Below are 20,801 nucleotides of genomic sequence, written 5' to 3' on the forward strand. Positions count from 1 at the left end.
TGCCATAGCACAGTTTTTACTGTAATACTCTGTCCATGAATCAATAATTGAGTCTTGATCTGGCTATTGCATTCCCTGTATATCTTATTGAAAACAAGAAGCAGAATTAAATCAAGATAGGCCAATTAGCAGAGATATATAGTTCCCTTTTTAGGTGTTTGAAGATTGGTTGCCTGATCCAATCAGAAAACCGCAAAGAGATAACAGTGGCCAAAACGACTACAATCATTCGAATGTTGACTAGTCTAAGGAAAGATAAACCATATTCCTAACAGACACTCACTGAATTTGTTACGTTCCACTTCCTTAATATGAACAAAGTTTATGGTACTAAAAATATTGCTATCGAAGCCCTTAGGTTCTATGAGAAAAATTGACAAATCCTATTCTGCATATCAACGGGCACTCAACATAAAAACACCAAAATTTACCTCAGTGCTATTTGTCTAGTTGCCACAAATATGCCCACCTCGATAGTTTTTGTTGATGAAGTTTCAGTAATAACGCCGTGGAGCACAATAAATGACAATAAGATATGAAAATAAAAGAAATTTATTAAATACAAATATACTCATGATTATAAACATAAAAATGAAAGTCTTGTTAAGGCATGGCCGCTCAATTCATTTGCCTCTTTGGCTTCCTTCCTGAAATTAAAAGGAAAAAACATTACATACTGATATCTAATAAAGTGCAGGGCTGGGCAAAATACAGGCCAAGGAGTATTTGAAATACAAAATACTGCACAAAATGTATTTGAAATGCAAAATACCAAATACCTTGGACTTCGGTATTTGAAATACAAAATACAAAATAGTATTTTAAATACTTTTTAAAATACAAAATACACTTTTAAGGAAACTAAGACATCTTTCAAAAGTTCTAACACATAAATAAACATAAAAATTCTAACATACACATATACATTTGAGATTTTTCAGTATAAAAATTATCAAATGTTGCTCTCTATGAATGAATTATTCCCCTTAAGGAATACAAGTTTTTCAAAAAGTTTGTCTGACAGAGATCCCCTCTCAGGTGAATGGATAAACCCAGCATGTGAAAATAGTCTTTCCACTGGTGAAGATGAGCATAGGCTTGTATTAAATCTAATGAACATTTTCTTAACATTCGGATAATTTTGTAAACTCGACAGCGATTTGTTCTTGTCATTGAAATAGCTGATCACTTCCAAGTCAATGTGGGACTGTTGCTTTTTCTCACTAGTATTTGATAGCACTAAGAAGTCGTCCTCCTCTCCACCACTTGTAGTGTCACAGGTATCATCACATATACTAGAAATGTAAGACTCTAAAGAATTTATACATAGATTTTGAATGCGCTTTCGTTCACAGTTTGATATATGGTCAGGAAGCCACCGCAACTTGAAACTAGGATGAAAGCAAGCAGCTAAAATAGCCTCATTCACTAGAGGAGACAAACTGAAAAATAATTCAAATCTATCATGCAAGCTTTTCACCAATGCTGTTACTATTCCAGCTGTGTGACGCAAATTATTTTCCATCAAATGTTGCAACCTGATACGCAGAGACATCAGTGTGGGTAGTAATTGTCCATAATAACAGGCTTTCTGGCCCTGAAGGTAATCTAAGGCAGTGGCGATTGGCTTCATCATGACGATGAATTCCTCTAAATATTCAATTTCTACTTCTTTGAATGTATTGCTTAAATTGAGTTTCTCAAACAATTTATTCAACCTGTCTTTGTGCTTCATTAATTGACTAATTGAGTCATACAGTGAATTCCACCTCGTGGGGCAAGGATATAATAACTGATATCCTAATATACCCTGAATGACTTCTGAAGATTTTGGTCGACGTGATGCATTCCATAATGTGGAGCACTTTGCAAGAGCTGGATAATGTATTCTATCGACAGACGAACCCTTTAGAGCATTTTGTAAATCAGTTGTCGCCAGTAAATTTAAGGTGTGACTCGCACACCTCAAATGGTGGGGTAAAATTATGCCAGCGTTCCTATAGTCCATTTCTGAACCCTCTCCGTCTTCCTCACAATCTATTGCTCGAGGCTCCAAGCAATGGAAATCTACATTTTCCGCTTCTTCAGCTTCAAAATCATCTGCAGGATATAAATTTTAAAGAGATGAATATTATTACATTTTTGTGCATACACACATTTTCGTGTATACTCTTAAGATAATAGAATAAGCTCATAATTACCGTCAAAATTCAATGGAGTGGAAAGAGAACAGCCAAATTCTTTGAATGCTTTCACAAAATTTGAACCATTGTCCGTAATAGTTGAGACCAACTGGTCATGCCTTACATTGAACTCTGAATGTATTTCAAATAAAATTTCAGCAACTCTGTCCTATGAATGAATTCCTTTAAATCTTCTGCAGGCTAACACAGCACTAACACGCTCTAATGTGAAGTGGTTAATCTAGAAAGTTTGAAATAGAAAAATGTTCATTTTACGTACCTGTGAAGAACAGTTCAAATCGAACAGCAGTTTAGGTATAAATCAAAGATGAGAAGTTGAAAAGAGTGGATTTCAGATTTATTTAAGAAAGAGTAGAAACATATTTCATACCCAATGTGCCGTGACACCCATAAAACTTTTATGCTTTGTTGACCAAATGTCTGCTGTTGTTGATATATGCGGGATTTTTTTAAAGGTTTGTTTTAAATTCTCACATAGAAACTCATGATTTTCGCCCAGTTTACGTCCTAAAGAACGTCGGGACATAATTTGGATTCCTGAGTCAAGACCTGGAATTGAAGTACACCTACCTTGATTAACTGTAATTAATCTCCACATTTTTCTAAGGCATAGATTATGTTGAAATTACCTTTACAAATTTTGATGAAATTCGCATCTTCTACAGTGGATAAAGGTCTCATACTATTGACCACATAGTTAATAACGTTTTGATCAAATTTTTCCTGTCTTGTAGGTAGGGAAGTACTACAACCCTGAAAAACATCCAGCTTAGATTGTTTAAGTTTCTTTTCAGTAGGATCATCGTTCTTCCTTTTGAGTCTGATCCCACATATTTTATTTTTTACTTTATATTTTTCATACTCCTCAACAGCGTGACGATGCACTCTCTGAAATAGTGAAATTTTATCGGTTCTGTTAACCAAGTTAAGAGAATATCAGCAAGATTTACGAATAAAACTTCCACTTTCATCATGCCTTACCTTCAAATGTGTTTTAAAGTTCGTAGTTGCCTTCAATGTACCACTTATTACTGTTTCTTTATTTTTACACAGTTGGCACATGGCTTTCACTTTTCCGTGCGATTCTGAAACACATATTTGAAAATATCTTCCATCTAATATAGCTGGTAGTCCAAATAAATCCTCTGAACGCCCTGCACTCTCTTTAGGATTCTCAGAAGTATTAACCCCTTCTAGCTGTTCCATAACTACAATTGCAACAAATTCTTGATTATCATGTGATGCCTGTCGTTGCCTCGGTACGGTCAGAGCCACCTATACCATTTTCCCGAACTGAAGGCGGCTGACCTTGAGCGTGCTCGCAACCCACCCACTCTTCTAGCCAATCACAGAAGAGCGACAGGAGAAAGTGTGGAAGAGCCCGCAGTCTCTCTCCGACCTCCGTGCAGTGCACATCGCTCTCCAGCTAACAGTGTTGCCAAGCCGAATCTTTGGAGCTCGCTTTGGCGCTCGTTCTGCCGCCCCCGAAAGTACCGTTATTCCCAAGGCTGGCAACGCCGGTCGGCCGGATGGAGGGGAAATGGGAAGGGGATGGAGGGGAACAGAGAGGTGGAAGGGGCAGCGCTTCCCATTGGCTACTTTCTATTTTCCACCCAGCCGCCTTCAGTTCGGGAAAATGGTAGACAGAAGGCCCGATCGCTTGCGCGTGGCGTCACTGAATGTAGTGCTAATGCGAGAGCACGGCAGAGCCGAACCAGCCGTGGTGCTCTCTGCCATGCCCGTCAATAAGAATGTAGCGGGTTCCGAGAAAATGGCTATACGACTAAATGACAATATTTTTCAATTTGAAATGATAAGTAAATGTTTACGTTGCGTCTAATCCACCTAATAGAATACTTAGATGTTCTCCTGGAAAAACCTATTTTATGTCAGTTTCATTTGCCTTTCACGATATCTTACATTATTATTGACGTTAATCAAAAGTACTCACGCGAAAACTAATATGCTAGATGTAAATGCTCGAATTTCGTAAGCACTGCGAAAAACTACGATGCCTATTAATTACCATTTCCGAGAAATTTCATTTATTGAGTTCCGAAATTTATATTTTGATTGGAAACAAATTGCAGACGTAATACATTGTCATTGTGAGCTAGAGGTACCACATTCCAAGAGTTTAATCTTAAATAACTTTCTAGGCAGGATTTTTACATATGAAGAGCATTTATTCTTCAACACAAAAAAGTCTCAAAATTCAACAGCATCAGGTGGTGATGTCAAGTTTTTGATTAACCTTGGTTGAAAATCATATACTTCCCTTGGATTGATTTTTTTCTTGCAAGGTAGGAGTTTCCGCAATGTCCTAAATAATTTCATTAATTTTGAGAAAATTCTTCATTTTGATACTGGATTAGAAATTGCGTAGCCTCTAGGCCACGAATAGCTTACCCTAGAGCCTGATGAAATAAAATTTTTTTAATGAAAATTGCTGGTGAAACATACGATCATTAACACATTGCTATTATTACGCTCCAAGTCGTCAAAATGCAAGCAAAATTTTACGTATAGTTCAGCATTAGCCACTAAAACGTACCCGTACCAGGCATTAAACAACTTTTGCAAATTATTAGGGATGAGCTAAGTGTCAATGCCACCTCAGTAAATGTTTTAATGCATATGTTTACAAAGCTACTTCAAAAGTATTTTACAAATGTATTTTGTATTTTAGAATAGTAAAATACCAAAAAATTGTATTTGAAATACAAAATACAAGATACATTCAGGCCGTGTATTTGAAATACCAAGCACAAAATACAAATGTATTTCAAATACGTATTTTAAAATACTTGTATTTGAAATACTGCCCAGCCCTGATAAAGTGTTACTTCAAAATTTGACTGTTTAAGTTTGTCTGAATTTAATTTTAGAGAAGTTGAGTACTTACCTCCAGCAGCAGAGTATAAATAAAGATATGTCTTTTTTCAACTCTCTCGTGCTTCGCAAGGAGTAGATTGCGAGTCGTCGAAATCAATCGTGGAAAGTTGATTCATCGCGAACCACACGGATTTCAGCAAAATCGACGATATCACTTCACCCGCAAGAAAAATTCCCGGCTAAGTAGCTATTTTTGATGTAATTGAAGTAAAGTTCACTTCTTCATGTTCTTAGCGTCGATCTTACATCGACGTATCCATCGTACAGCGTAGAATTCAGAGCACGTAAACAAGTAATGTTACAACCGGTTCAACACCAATGCTCTAACAAAGATGGCTGAGTATCGGCGGAAGTTGTTCTTTTGACCATACTTTACCAAAATAATAAGCAAGCTGGAGCTATGCATTGCCGCTGTAATGTCAGCATAACTTTTTATATAATTTACGCATTCATATTCTCATGGAAATGATAGTTGATCATAATATGAAATAATATAGGAAATACTTTCTCCTGTCAATGACTAGTTTAAGTCCAGCCCTGTCGCAGTGGTTTGAGTCATAGTACAGATCCAGTCATGTTACCCAGCCCAGTCACAGTCCACTTTTAGCCACAGTACACTTCCAGTCATGTTTTCTAGCCCTGTCACAGTCCAGTTTGAGCTATAGTACAGTTCCAGTCCAGTTACCCAACCCAGTCACAGTCCAGTTTGAGCCATAGTACAGCTCCAGTCATGTTACCCAGCCCAGTCAAAGTGCAGTCTGAGCTCTAGCACAGTTCAAGCACAGTGATCCAGCACTGTTACAGTACAGTTCTTCTCAAATTCTAGCTGCCATAGTACAGTCTAGTACAGAAAAGTGTACTGTGACTGTGCTAAACACAGAGTTTAGTCCAGTTACAGTGCAGATTTAGTGCAGTCGCAGCACAGATTTTTTTGTATGGGTAGTTCAGTAAGAAAAACGGATTGGTCAAGAAGTCTGTAATCTGTAGAAAGATCCTCCAACAACTTCCATATTTCCTTCGGGGTCTCACATTCGCTGATATCATCGAAATATGAATCTAATACAATGGAATAGAAAATACCTGGTACCATGTCCTTCAACCTAGTACGCCGGTTATTTTCTGCATTATTGTTGGCTTCTGAGTTCCAACCAACGACAGCTTCCCAACATCCAGCGCGTAAACATGCTCCCTTTGCTCTCGTCTTCCATATTATTCTCTCCAGTCAATTTTGGGCATTTGAATATATCATCCTTCGTCGATTCTATATTCGCTGTCATGGACGCCATGTTGAAATGAAACACCGGTTGCTCCGCACTTAATTAGTTCGCTACTCACTTTCAGCGTACAACTACCGCAGTCACGTAAACTGGTAGCCCATAACCTGTCGTTATGTTTCTGCTGAATCAATAACCTCCAATGGCCCTTCACTGGCTATTAACTACAGGGTAAATAGGATGCAAACTAATACACTTCATTATGTAAGAACCACTCGACTGACTTTTTATTCTACTATAGGTGGCGGCACGAATACAAAAAAACAAATGGCCAACTAAAAATGCAATGATGAAATACAAATTGTTTGCGATGCTTACAATATTATACATGCAACACTTGGTACCTCACCAGGCTCAAGAGTTATCACTGGCACCTCTAAATAAGTAACTTTTGGGGAGACCACTATGACAGTCTGCTTGACATCATCCTCCAAAACTGTCACAACAGGCGCTGCCTCCTCTGGTATCTCAGGCACTGCTCCCCCTGAAACTGAATCTGGGACCACTGGATTCAGACCTGGGATCACCACCGAGTGTATTAAATTAGGTTGTTTTTTGTCTCGTCAGCTTTTCCTTCGCTTGTGAAAACATAACCTTGGTCTTCTCCTGGATCAGGTTCGGCATTGCTGTCTAGCTCTGGGATCTTGATATCATCTCAACTCATCTTGAATGGAAATTTTTATTTACTGAACCTTTCATCTCCTTAGCCTCCGAAATAATTTTGACACCCTCAATTCTGACTCCTCCCACTGAAGTGATGTAGTATAAATTGTTGACAAGAAACGCAAGAAAACTTTTCCATCATCAGATCATTTACACTTTGGTCGCATGAGAACTCCATTCCTGTCTTGTCTAACACTCCTTTGTGACAGCAAATTATCCTTCAATTCAGAGATGTACAGTACATCTGAGAAATCGACATGAAAACCACCACATTCACTGGAGATCTCTAATTTTATGGTATCAATTCGTCTGAATTCTAGAGCGTATCTATCACCCACAACAACTTAACCAGTAATAGGACGAAGGTTTATGAACGAAAACCTATTAGCCATGTATTATGACTAATCCACCGTCTAGTATCCACAACATAAGCTCTACCTTTCTTTACAGATAAAAATTCTGATTCTTCCCTATTGAATTTTGTTTCTTTTCGGGGGACTGGAAATTTCCAGTCCCCCGAAAAGAAACAAAACTCGGTTTACATACATAACATGCCGGAGAATGGCTTTTTCTTCCACCTTTACCTTTATTATTTCCTTTCCCCTTAAATCTGTTCACTCCATGCTCAGAAAACTCTGATTCCTTGGTGACCTTTTAAACTTGATATGTATCTCTATTATCTTCTAATTTGAGCCATTTATTCTCTATTTGCATACTTCTGTTCTCTACATCTTCTGTTCTCCAACCAGCATGTCATCTTATAACGAGGCAAATCTTCCTTTCCTCTAACTCTGAACAAAAATATTCAAGTCAGCAGGAAGGCCGTTTCGATAGACATTAGATAGCATATCGTCATCGATCTCCATGCCACATTAGTTGATTTTCGTACGATTATAGTTTATTATGGCAACAATGATGGATACTCATCTCCTTAGTCTGCTGAGTGTTCCACATAGCTCGATTGAAGCTGCATAGTTCAGAGCGGCCGTAACTCGTGCACATGGCCACCAATGCTTTCCACACTGCCTTAGTATTATCGCAGGCATCCACATGCTCGAGAAAGGTCTTCTGAACATTGAAATATATGAGTCCTAGACATGTGTTATCCAGTCTTTTCCTCCCTTTCACCTAATAATCCGGCGAATCTGCCGCGACTATCACACCGTTCTCTTCTATCGTCCACTCTTCAAATCCTTGGATGGTTTCAATACATTGAGCTTTTAGAAATAATCTTTTCATTCCTAAAGTTCACCCGTAATAGTTCGGTCCCTCAAGTTTATCCGTCAGAGGGCATTGCCTCTGGGGGGACTCGCTCTCTATCATTCGATATTGCCGCCGTACACACATCATTCCTTGTTTTCGTGTTACCGAGTTAAAATATTCAAACCAAACTCTTAGTTGATTGGTACCCGAAGTTCCTCTCCGTTTGCTCAAGCAATATCCCCTTTCACCAACTCGTTTAATTCGCCGTACATGTGCCTCCTGGGAAAATAAACTGATTACAAAATATGATAGCGACTATACTTAGAACACACCTTCGCGCAACTGAAAAAAACAGCATCAGCAGTTAATCCGGAAAAATAAAATTCAGGTTCCACTATCTTACTTCGGTTGTTTTCCTCCACCGTCGCGAGAAAGCAGTCCGATTCTAAATCTAACGGAAAATTTGTCGTTTTTTCCCGCATTCTCTGCATTCAAAATTTTAATTGTCAGGCCATGCAGCGATAGAATATCATCTTTACTTTTTCAGTTTCTTCTTGTTTGTTGCACTTACTCCTCATTCCACCGCAGAACCATTCCACCTTTCAATGACATCAAACTTAATTTCGCATATTACATTAGCATTCGAAGGGGTCCAATAAGCCGGAAAAAATATTTTAAATAATTTTATATCGTCAATAACTTCCTATCCTTAGCTGTGACGTAAACACTATGTCAATAACATTTTATGCCATATTCGGCATAATAACTGACATAATATGCCACATTCGGCAGAATATCTGCAAGTATGCCTTGCAGTTATTCCGTCATTCAAATCTCATTTACCCGATTAAAATACGCAGCTCTCAAAATTGACTGATGTAATGCAATGTTCAGTGTGCCCACTTAAATTTCAATGTGTACTTAGGACTTCATAGGATACTGATTACATTTTTAAGCACAAATAAATACTCCGTCAAAAATTTTACACACAGGCACATTTGTTTATTAAATGGAGTGTCAAAACAAGTTATTAACTAACAAAGTTCGCAGCCGTCCTTCACACTTTTCAGCTAACCTTTCGCAGGTGGAGTGAAGTCTTCAGTATTTGTTCGTTTTATATCATATAATGTTTCGTTATGCTTTTACAAGATCGTGTAACGTTAACAAATAAATATGTTTTCTTTGAATAAATCTGACATTATTTGAAAGCTTCTTATTTCAGACAGTTATCTCGCAACATTCTTTATAACCTACTGATTTCGGCACAGCGGAGAGCATTCATAACTAAGACTACATTTTCCCACTTCGCATCTAATGGTCGTTGCCAATCCATTCCTCCATCATCGCTTGCTTACATCTTCGAATCCTCTGTTTACTTCTGATAGCTCACATGTTTCCGTATGCCTTAACGTTGTTCCCCAACACATATATTTTATTTTCTACAGTAGTACAACTTTCCTAACGACTTACACAACCATGTTAACCCTGTGAATAATATCCACTATTACACTGGGGAACTATTTTTTACGCAATTTTTGTTGAATTAACATCTATTTCAGAGTGTAGTAGGCATACTCATTTTAAAAATGTAGTTAGTTGTCTTATGTCACGTCAAATTTTTGTTCTCTGCGCTTCATGTGCATGTGACCTCAGTACTGGTTTAAGCATGGATCATAGGAGGCATCATTGCACTGAAGCCGTGGGAGATCAGATCTATTCTTTCATCATATTGGTAACCTTTTTTTACTTTCTTAAGCATAAATGTTACCGTTTGCCATCGCGTTGTTTTCACATTTGATGGCATTTTACATTCACACTACCATCTATATTTTATACATTACCCTTATTTCGTTTCCAGCTCTGTAGCAGACCTTTCACATGGTCGTCGCTAATCCAATCGCACGTGACCTCTTGGTATCATATGGTGATCGAAGATAGTCTTCCACTTCTCCTTGTGTTAGCTCTTCCATTTCCGCATTTTATAGTGCTAATTTTCCCAAAAAATTAATTATAATTTCAACATACATTGGTTTCCAAAATTCATTCGCGCAAAAATAATAATCAGGCTGTTAATTTTAATTACCGTTTCTTAGTCGAGCGTAAAATGTTTTTCCTATTGTAGTCTGATCGGACATGGATATACTTTACATTTCATAAAAATGTACTGAAAGGTACTTCCAACAATAGTAAAATTATTTTTTAAACTTGCTACTTCTTAAAAAAAAAAAAAAAAAAAACATTTTTGAGCAAAAAATCGTGCAGGATCCCCAATGCACAGTGTGATTTCTATTACGATAATTTAATTTATTAAGAATGTATTGTAATTGTGATTGTGGCTTCCTTTCCGCTTTGCCATCCTTAGACGATCCACAACAGCAGCTTTTGTTTCATTGTGAGGTCAGGTAGTTCTGTCTTCGTAAAATTTTCATAACTGGTCTTTTTCCCGCTCCTTCAGTTATTATTATATCATTCATTCATGCAAACTCAGTCTCTGTGACTATACTTAGGGCTTACAAACATTTTAATAGCCCCTGCGCATTCTCAAAATATAAATGAATTGAGGATTGAAAAAGGCCTCCGTGCTCTCAAAGGAAATTAATATTAACTTCACCAATCGATAAAATCAGTTTTACATCGAATAAAATGCAACATATTGCTGTCATATTAAAAAACAAGATCGCTTAAAGTAAATGAGTTGATAATATTGGCGTTGTAAAAGTGTCTGTCATTTTTATACTGGTCTTATGACAGTACTTTTATTTGTGTACGATGTTATTTGGATAACCTATATAAAAAATTCTTTGGACTAATGTTGCCCAATAATTTACGTGCATTATTCTTGAAATGAAAGGTACCTAACGGCAACACGATAATTTTTTTGTTTGTAAAAAAAAACTTAGCAATTATTCCCCTATAGTCCATGATTGTGCTACTGTCACATTTAATCTTATATTTCACTGCACCTTTAGAAGATTTTGAGGGGGCGCGCCCGGGCGTTCCAGAAGTTATTCCCGGCGTTCTTACACTACTTGCTTGTGCTTTCGCTTGCGAAAAAAAAGAGGGCAAAGTTAAAATCTCAAACAATTCTATCACAGGAAAATGGTGAAATAATTTTTCACTATGAAAGCCATAGATGAGGCTGGGTTCATTGTTAATTTTAACAACTGGAAAAGGGAGAATAGAACCAGTTGGAAAGGTGGGCGGCTATCCCCAGAAGAGAGACTGTGACTTTTTACTATGGCCCAATATATTTGTTCGTTATATTCGAGTGAACATGCATGTTCTTCTTTAGCTCCGTTTATTTTTAATTTATCTCATGTTACTGGGAAGTATGAGTTTGTACTATAACAACTGTTTTATTTATGCGCCTACGAATTCTAATGTGTATAAATGAAATTCGGTTCCTTTATTTTCCTTAATTATACCGAAAAATATCAGTGGCGGATCCAGAGAGTAAATTGGATATCCCTTGAATACAGTGGCGGATCTATGGGAAGGCTTGATCCCCTTGATATTTAATTTACACTAGATATAATGGCGGTATCTATCAATCACTGTCAATCATTTTCAATTCCTGTTTCCAATCTTGTGTTTTCCCCAAAGCCCTTAAAGTCTCAAAAACTATCCCTAACTATAAGAAGGGCGACACTTGCTCTCCGTCTAGCTATAGGCCAATTTCTATTATTCCAATTTTTGGGAAAATACTGGAAATGTAAATTAAGTCCCAACTAAATGAGTAGTACTTTAATAGGAACAATATTTTATCCCAATCAAAGTTTGGTTTTCGCAAGGGTTTCTTATACCCTTTCAGCAGTCCGGCATGTTGTACATGTTATTTTAGATGCTTTTGAAGGTAATTCTTAAGTTGCATTAACAGCATGTGATCTTAGTAAAGCATTTGATTGTGTCTCTCACCCAATCCTACTTAATAAGTTACAGCGCTATGGTAATAGGAATATTGAATTAAAACTATTAGAATCTTATCTGTCAGATCGTTTCCAGTGTGTGTCCATAAACAAGAAGCAGTCTTTACCACTAAAATTTGAATGTAGTGTTCCTCAAGGTTCTGTCCTTGGTCCTTCGCTGTTTCTAATAATGATTAATGACCTTCCTTTGAAAGTCCCATGCAAGTCTTTACTATATGCTGATGATACCACTTTTACTCAAAGTGTAAATGACCTGTCCAAATCAAACGTGATTTCAAATTCAGTGTTGTCAGTAGCCCATAGTTGGTTCTCAGCGAATGGACTTACCCTGAATAATGATAAAACGCAAATGGCATTATTTTCCCTTGGCCCACAAATGAACTCTGAGGAAAATCTAATGTTGCTTGGCTTCAAACTTGACCCCAAACTGAAGTGCGATTCTCATTAATCCTCCACCATTGTTAAGCTTTCCAAAGTTACATTCTTACTACGGAAACTAAAGCTGTTATTACCCATTGACCGCCAGCGCCAATTTTATTTTGCTTTTTTCCATTGTCATCTTACCTATGGCATTGAATGATGGGGTCATGCATCAAAATCGAAAGATGTTTTCATTATGCAAAAAAGGGCTATTAGGATTATTTCTCGCGCAAACTCATTGGAGCATTGTAAACCACTTTTTATTAAATTGGGTATTATGACCCTTTATGGTCACTATATTTATAAGTGTGTATGTGAGGTCAAGGAAAACCTGAGCTCTCTGGTAACAGGGGTCAATGTTCACCATCACTGCACTCGGAGAAAGGACAATTTAGTAGTCCCCCACTGTAGAGTATCAAAGAGTATGAAATCTTTCAATGTATTAAAGCTTAAGTATTTTAATATGTTACCTAATGAGGCCAGGCTTGTCAGCCTACAAAGATTTAAAGCGATCATTTACCACTGGCTTTTGTCTAGAGCATTTTACTCATTGGAGGAATTTGTTCTTAGTGACACCTCTGTAATCAAATTTTAATTACTTGTTCATGTGTTATTTATTCTTCCTGACGATGACCATTAAAGCGTATTTCTGTTTATAAGTCTAATAAATATTATTGTTATTATTATTACTATTATTATAATGGAAATTTTTTCCGACCCCCACCACTGCTGGAATTTCAACCCCACTTAGCCCCCTCCCCTTGTCCCTATCCTGGATCCAACACTGCTTGGATATGCAATTTACACTAGATAACGTGGTTATTTTTTCATTAGTTGAATGTATATAGTTTTATTTTATGGAATAAAAACGAAATGCATTATAGAAACTTGTCATGAGGTAAACGTACTACAAATGTACATAAATATTTGTTTTTAATTCTTAGTTCTTCAGCAAATAAGTATTGAGACAACGTTTAAGTGTTGTTTGAAGCATCGAAATTCTTAAAAATTTCGTAAACTCCCCGACCCCCACTACTGCTGAGTGGTTACCCCACAGGTCTCACCCTGATACCTATCCTGGATCCGCCACTGAGGAATACGACGAATGGCCAAACAGAAATAATGGCCGAATCCAAATATCGCTTTTCATGTATCTATATTTAGTTCTAAAAAAGAGTTATACCAGGAACTCAAATATTTGATCAATGTGTCGGAGAATCACGAAACTAATTGAGCTAGGTATCAAAAGTGAGTATGAGGCACTTTTTGTGGGAGGAAATCATTTCTCCGATTTTCATCACAATCTGAGTGGTCTCAATGGTCAACTCCAGTCCGAAGTGGCGTGGAATGACGCAGGTATGTTTGTGTCAAACCCATTTCCAATACTTACCCCATAGTTTGGCGTTGATCCTTTCTCCAGCCAATGAGGACAGCCATACGACGAGGAATGAGAAGGCGAAGAATAAGAACTTTCCAAGGTGGCCGATCATGCCGAGGAGAGGATATGGCCACGTTCCTCGGATGGCATTAGTGGTGAGAAGGCTGCAAAAGAAGTGACAACCACACTTTAGTGTTTCAGCTGAGAAAAAAAATGTTAACGTAAAAGTAAAATCAATCGTAATTAATATTTGCGAATCAAATCCCTTTTTGTTCCAACAACATCAGTAGAGTACTATGATCCTTTTCAAATAGTATCTTTAATAACCCAATCCACCAAGCTTGAAATGTTTCGAGCGGCGTTACGGCAATAAACAATTGTTGGGGCGATTTACAAGTGAGACTACGTGATGGAGAGAGAGAATGAAGCCCCGGAAATCGTCCAATGCCCGGGAATTGAGGTCAAAATAGGAGTCATCGTAAACACATTGATGGACACGGGATCAGAGCTGACGTGCATTAGCGAATAATTTTAACGTGAAAATGAGAACGTACTTAGGAACGCTTTGCAGATGCCAGTAAATGGAATCCAGACAACAGGAGCTATTGTAAAAAGGAGTGGACGTATAAGAAAACAGATCTGTTCAAACGTCGAGATAGGCAACTTAAATATAGGTATGACCTGTAAGGTAGTGCCGGCATTGATTAAACCCTGCATAATTGGAACGGACACGTTGGCTCAAATATCCGCGAAAATTGAATACGAGACCATAATTATAACTTTAAGCGATGGAGAAGAAAAACTTACCTGCACCTTCAGAGAGCTACGAGACGATTTGCAGCATAGCTCAATGCAAATAAATAAAGTCCAGGTCGGATAGAAAGGGAGTGCGGGGAAGAAGAGCGAAATTGGAGCCTAGAAGAGCGCATCCAGGAAGCGGTCATGGAAATAGATGGAATACCCACGAGTAATAAGGAGGAATTGGTGAGAATGATTATGCAATACAGAGATTTATTCAGCGAAAAGCCCGGATTCGTAAAAGGGTATGCATATAAAATTTCCATTAAGGAGGGAGAATTCTGTCAACGAGGGTATGGCATTCCATTGAACTTCCAGAGTCAAGCGAGGCAGGTAATCCGAGAGATGCTAAAGGAAGGGATAATTGAGGGAAGCACATCCCGGTATATCTTGCCATTAGTCTGCGTTATAAAGAAGGACGGATCTATCATGCTCTGTTAGGGTGGCCCAAAAAAAACTTTTTTTGAAAGTTTGTGGGGCGACTTCATTTTATGGTGCAATTTCATGTATAAACGACCCACAAAAAAATTCGGCTCGATTGCACAATATTTGACCCTGCCGAAACGCGTTTAAACATTTTCGGCTAGGATGTAAGGCATTTTGCCTACTTTACAGGGGCTATTTTCCGTTTTCTCCTGTATTTGCTGCAGAAATTGTTGTTAAATAGAATAAATACAATACTTGTTGATAAAAATTATTATTAAAAATCAGTTATTTTATTATTAATTCGTTAAAAATGGTTTACATAAAATTTACAACCTTTTTTTTCCATACTTATAACAGATATTTTTTGATGAGGGACACACCCCTTTCGGCGGTGTCATTGACGACTTTAATATGTTTTATAACATTAAATCCTTTCAGGTACCTTTCATCGAAAAGCCAATCTTCGGGGTCTCTTGACAAAAAGCCTTCTACGGCATGATAGATTTCGCTTATTCTCGTTATAATTGGATAAAAAGGTAATCAAGAAAGCGTTCAAAGCAGCACGGTTATCGTTTGGCGGCAAAAGTAAACTCAGTCAATGCTTCATTAGAACAATGTTGCAAGGCGGCATCATTGTCCTACGACGATGCAAGAAGACAACGGCACTTCATGATCACAGCTATATTGTTGCGCGACTCTCCCGCCCCTGAAGACTCCAGTGACAAAACAAGCGGTAGCATTCGTGAAAGCAGTTCATGTTTTCAGAGGTGAAACCGTGTGTCTCTGAGTTATTTTTCTAGGAGTTTGTGTGATTTTACTTCGAAATGGCTGAGAAGAGTTATAGGCGTATCACTAGGAGGAATACCAATATTTGGCTCGTTGGTGACTGTTTCGATGAAAACTTGCCGAGAAATGGGAAACTTCCTACATTGCGAGAAGTTTTGAAGAGTTTCTTTGCTAGACTGCACTCCACGCCGGGCACTGCTAAATCCAAAGACGTCGCCAGACACACGGGGAGCGCATTGCTGGAATTTTGGGCAGAAGCAAACATCCCAACTCAAAACGCCCGTGATGTTATTAAGAAACTATTAAACGTGTATAGGGAATATAGGAGGTTAGGAAAAGATAAGGGCCTCAAATGCAGGAAGAGTGATATGAAGAGACAATTATTTACATCCAAGCTGGACAGGCTGCTCGACATTGGTCATAAGAAAGCTATGGAGCTCATTAAAATAGATGATGACCGCCAATTTTACGTGAGCATGCAAAGTGACCGCATTGGGTATATGGGCGGCATCGATAAGGAATGGTGCGCCATGCAGGAAAACAATCGTATAAGGAATCATCAGAAGGAACTTGCAGCGGAGAAGGCGAAAGAACGAAGTACAAAGGAGACGAATGAGCTCTTTAAAAACCATGTTTCTTCCGAGGCTTCCGATACGAGCACGGCTGAAGACACCGATGATGGTATGTAGTTTTGTATGTATGAATTATCAAGCTAAAATTTATGAATAATTTTATTTATGTAGGTCATATAATTTTTGTTGCACTACACATTTTACAGACTTTACACCGAGCAAGCCTAAGAAGCGCAAGATTCACATTGTAAATGACTCAATGGTATCTGCTGCGTTAGATCGAACTCTGACGTCTTCCGGTGGGGGATCCATGCTAATAAAAGCGGTTGCTCAGGCCACAGCGAAATCTTTGGGTTTTGCTGAGAAGGAGGTGCAGATAGTTTCTTCCCGCTCACAATTACATCGAAAAAGGTCGGAATGTAGAGAGGAAATGGCAATTATGATTAAACAAGAGTTCACTCCGGATGTTCCTTTGGTCGTCCATTGGGATGGAAAGCTAATGCCCAGCAGTGAAGGTATTTATCGTAATTTATTTGTCCTTTCCATTATTTATTTTCAATATCTTGCATAGTCTGTAGGCACATCAGACCATTTATTGCGGTTTCGTTCCTTCCTTTAGATGCAGAAGGCAATGCTGATCGGTTGCCAATTTTGGTATCTGGAGAAGGAGTTGAGCAGCTTCTTGGCGTTCCGGAATTGAAAAGGGGCACTGGGATTCAGGAAGCTACTGCAGTGGTTGAATATTTGACAAGTTGGGAACTTCAGGAGCGAGTTATAGGCCTCGTCTTCGATACCACAACCGTGAATAGTGGACGAGTAAATGGAGCCTGTGTTCATATTCAGCGAAAACTGGGAAAAGAGCTGCTGGAGCTTGCTTGCAGACACCATATACTTGAACTAGTCCTCGCTGCTGTATTTGATTCATTGATAAGTGTTTCTAAGAAGGCAACTTTACCATTTGTTGATTGTCTAAAGGATAATTGGAAAAATATCGACAAAGGTATTTTGAAACGCTTGCTAATATATTTCCACGTATGCAGGGACATTAACTAAACTTTTATTTTTACTATGCTTACAGCGCGGTACCGCACTGCAGCGACAACACGGGGTAGTTTGCGGAAGATCAACGACAAAAAAGAAATCATTATATTTTGCTGCAACCAACTTAAGGTAAGAAACTACCTCACATTTTATACACCCACATCTATTTCCACCTTAATTGATCATTATTTCTTTATTTCCAGGTATTTCAGCCGCATGACGACTACAGGGAACTTCTGGAGTTGGTTATTATTTTCTTGGGTGGTTCAGTTCCAGGAACCACAGCCTATCAGTTTAAGAAGCCTGGCTCCATCAGCAAGTCGCGGTGGATGGCAAAGGCAATCTATTCATTCAAAGTATGGATGTTTGGAAAGCAATTGAACCTTTCAACCAAAGAGAGTGACAACGTGTTTCAAATATGTTGTTTTGTAGCTTCCGTGTACATTAAGTCCTGGTACACATGTCCAGTGGCATTTAGTGCGCCAGCCCGTGATCTTGAACTTCTGAAAACGTTGGCTAGTAGAGAAGAGAAACACTACCAAGCAGCATTAAAAAAATTTTGCAACCATTTATGGTATTTATCAGAAACATTAGTTTGCTTATCTTTGTTTGATCCCAATGTTTCATTGCCTTGTAAGAGGGCGATGGTCAACTCTTTTTTAAAGGAAGTGCATGTTTGCAGCCCTCGAGCGCAACTTCCTCCCAATTGTGGCATTAAGGATTTGGAATTGAGCGATTTCGTTTCCTCTAATTCTCGACGTTTCTTCGACATTACGGGCATTGATCAAGGCTTTTTGTCAAGAGACCCCGAAGATTGGATTTTCGATGAAAGGTACCTGAAAGGATTTAATGTTATAAAACATATTAAAGTCGTCAATGACACCGCCGAAAGGGGTGTGTCCCTCATCAAAAAATATCTGTTACAGAAAAACCTTACCTGTAATGAACGTGAGAGACAGCATTTGCTATTAGTGGTGCAGAAGCACAGAAGAATGTTCGATAAGTACGGAAAAAAAAGGTTGTAAATTTTATGTAAACCATTTTTAACGAAATAATAATAAAATAACTGATTTTTAATAATAATTTTTATCAACAAGTATTGTATTTATTCTATTTAACAACAATTTCTGCAGCAAATACAGGAGAAAACGGGAAATAGCCCCTGTAAAGTAGGCAAAATGCCTTACATCCTAGCCGAAAATGTTTAAACGCGTTTCGGCAGGGTCAAATATTGTGCAATCGAGCCGAATTTTTTTGTGGGTCGTTTATACATGAAATTGCACCATAAAATGAAGTCGCCCCACAAACTTTCAAAAAAAAGTTTTTTTTGGGCCACCCTAATGCTCTGTATGGACGCAAGATCAGTAAATTAACTAATAAAACCAGATTACGCAGCCTCCAGAACAGCCGAGGAATCATCGGCGCCAAATTCATGACCTCCATCGACTTAACGCAGAGTTTTTATCAAATCCAGCTACATAGAGATTCAAGGCGGTACTGTGCATTTTCTTTCGAGGGTAGAATCTACCTGTTTAAATGCGTTCCGTTCGGGTGCAGCATCAGTAGCAGCGCTTTAGTAAGAGCACTCAGCCATGTACTAGGAGACGAAGTGGAAAATTACACAGGCCAACAGTGGTTTTGGTGGCGGAGCTTTTAAAGCTGATTTCAAGTATCATTGGGGTGCTTAATCCAAATATTATATTAGTTTTTTCTTATCAGCTCTAGTTGTCAAGATACAGACATGTTGTTTCTTACGTAAAAAAATCTCCAACATGATTATATGGGATAATTACATACATGATGAAACCCACAAAATATAAAGACTTTATTTATTTATAGGACTGTTAAATCACTTGCAAGTACAATAGATTTACAATACAATTGAATACAAATACTTACATTTTTACTTAAATAAAACGTAAAAACGTCAATCAACACTTAATAAGCTTCTTTTGTGCAATTTTCTTGAGTGATTTTTGTTAAAAGTCTCGTTTTAAGCACCAGCAGTAATCTGCCATCATATGGTTATCCCATCTTCGTTGTTAGCAATCTTCCATTGTTTTGATTTCCAAGTGAAATCTTTCATCTTTCACTTGTGTCTCCTCAGTTTTCAGGAAAACAGTCTAAGTGACCGTGTAGGTAGTGAACTTTTATGCTCATATTACATCCAAGTGATTTAAAGTTAGTGAGCATATTGTTTAACAGCTCGAGATAATTCTCACTTTTGTGATTTCCCAGATGGCGATCGACGCCTTTTCAAAATACATAAAATTATACCCTCTCCGAAGAGCGAATACGATGAATATTCTTAAAATAGTATCCAAGCGCCATATCCCCAAAGTAGGTAAATGCAAGAGGATCTTAAGCGACAGGGGTACACAGTTCACAAGTCCAGTATGGGTAAATAAACTGGAGGAAGCAGGAGTGAAACCTGTATTCTGCAGCGTAAGGCATCCGCAGGGCAATTCGGTAGAAAGGTACCATCAAACTTTGAAAACGTTACTTAGGATATTTTGCTACCAGAGGCATAACACTTGGGTAAAATGGTAGGTTGTTGCTGAAGCTTGCATGAATGTCACCCACAACACGACAACTGGAGTGACGCCGACGGAGGCACACACTAGCCGAAAGCCAGAAAGAGATTGGGACGAGTGGCTAGCGATAGGAGAAGGGGAAGTGGGATCAGATAATCCGCGCTTGATTGAAGAAACTAAAAAGAAAATAATTAAGCATGAAGAAAGAAATGCAAAGCGACATCGCAATAAGAGAAGGGGCAGGACTATACCATTGAAGGAAGGAAAATGGGGAAGTTGCGTGAAATTTTTTTCATTGAAATAATACATGATTCTAATAGTAATTTTCACCAGGAATCCATTTTCACCTATCAAACTTCTCGTAAACCATTGATTTTATCATCGAATTCATTCATTAAAACAGTGAAATCCGTCAGCAAACGCGAAGTTAGCTCTAATTGTTGGTGACGTCATTTCTCCCCACGGCGTTTTCGTTTTGCATGCACGGGCGCAGAAGCTACAATGAAGCAGTCGTTGAGTAAGTGAATATTTCGGTATTTTTTAATCCGTATTTCTCTGAGACATTTTATGACGTTATTTAATCACGTCAAATATTTTTTATCCATTTTCTGTATTCGTATAAAATGAATATATCCAATATATGCGAAATGGAAGACGTTTTCGTGAGAGGCTGTTGCGATA

The 20,801-nt window shown here is 38.1% G+C and overlaps 2 protein-coding genes across 2 annotated transcripts; one reads left to right on the forward strand and one right to left on the reverse strand.

The window, feature by feature from the left end:
- Positions 1-950: 950 nt before the first annotated feature.
- Positions 951-3,540, reverse strand: LOC124166944. The gene is made up of 5 exons (XM_046544665.1): positions 3,186-3,540; positions 2,834-3,092; positions 2,575-2,753; positions 2,202-2,424; positions 951-2,100 (listed from the first exon to the last, which is right to left on the reverse strand). The coding sequence occupies exon 5, from the start codon at positions 2,006-2,008 to the stop codon at positions 953-955; it is 1,056 nt and encodes a 351-aa protein (XP_046400621.1). The 5' UTR covers positions 2,009-2,100; positions 2,202-2,424; positions 2,575-2,753; positions 2,834-3,092; positions 3,186-3,540; the 3' UTR covers positions 951-952.
- Positions 3,541-16,011: 12,471 nt separating this feature from the next.
- On the forward strand, positions 16,012-18,619 carry LOC124167138. The gene is made up of 5 exons (XM_046544937.1): positions 16,012-16,654; positions 16,752-17,060; positions 17,165-17,545; positions 17,624-17,715; positions 17,790-18,619. Exons 1-5 carry the CDS (start codon positions 16,012-16,014, stop codon positions 18,609-18,611), a joined length of 2,247 nt encoding a protein of 748 aa, XP_046400893.1. The 3' UTR covers positions 18,612-18,619.
- Positions 18,620-20,801: the final 2,182 nt, after the last annotated feature.

This window comes from Ischnura elegans, chromosome 10 (genome assembly GCF_921293095.1).
Source record: "Ischnura elegans chromosome 10, ioIscEleg1.1, whole genome shotgun sequence".
Taxonomy (NCBI): Eukaryota; Metazoa; Arthropoda; class Insecta; order Odonata; family Coenagrionidae; genus Ischnura; species Ischnura elegans.

What these genes read in the sequence shown, in the direction of transcription:
- LOC124166944 (XM_046544665.1), bottom strand. Translation starts at nt 2,008, where the DNA reads ATGGACTATAGGAACGCTGGCATAATTTTACCCCACCATTTGAGGTGT.
- LOC124167138 (XM_046544937.1), top strand. Translation starts at nt 16,012, where the DNA reads ATGGCTGAGAAGAGTTATAGGCGTATCACTAGGAGGAATACCAATATT. An exon ending in GCTAATGCCCAGCAGTGAAG is followed by an intron (nt 17,061 to 17,164) that starts GTATTTATCGTA and finishes TCCTTCCTTTAG; the next exon opens with ATGCAGAAGGCAATGCTGAT. An exon ending in TTGGAAAAATATCGACAAAG is followed by an intron (nt 17,546 to 17,623) that starts GTATTTTGAAAC and finishes CTATGCTTACAG; the next exon opens with CGCGGTACCGCACTGCAGCG.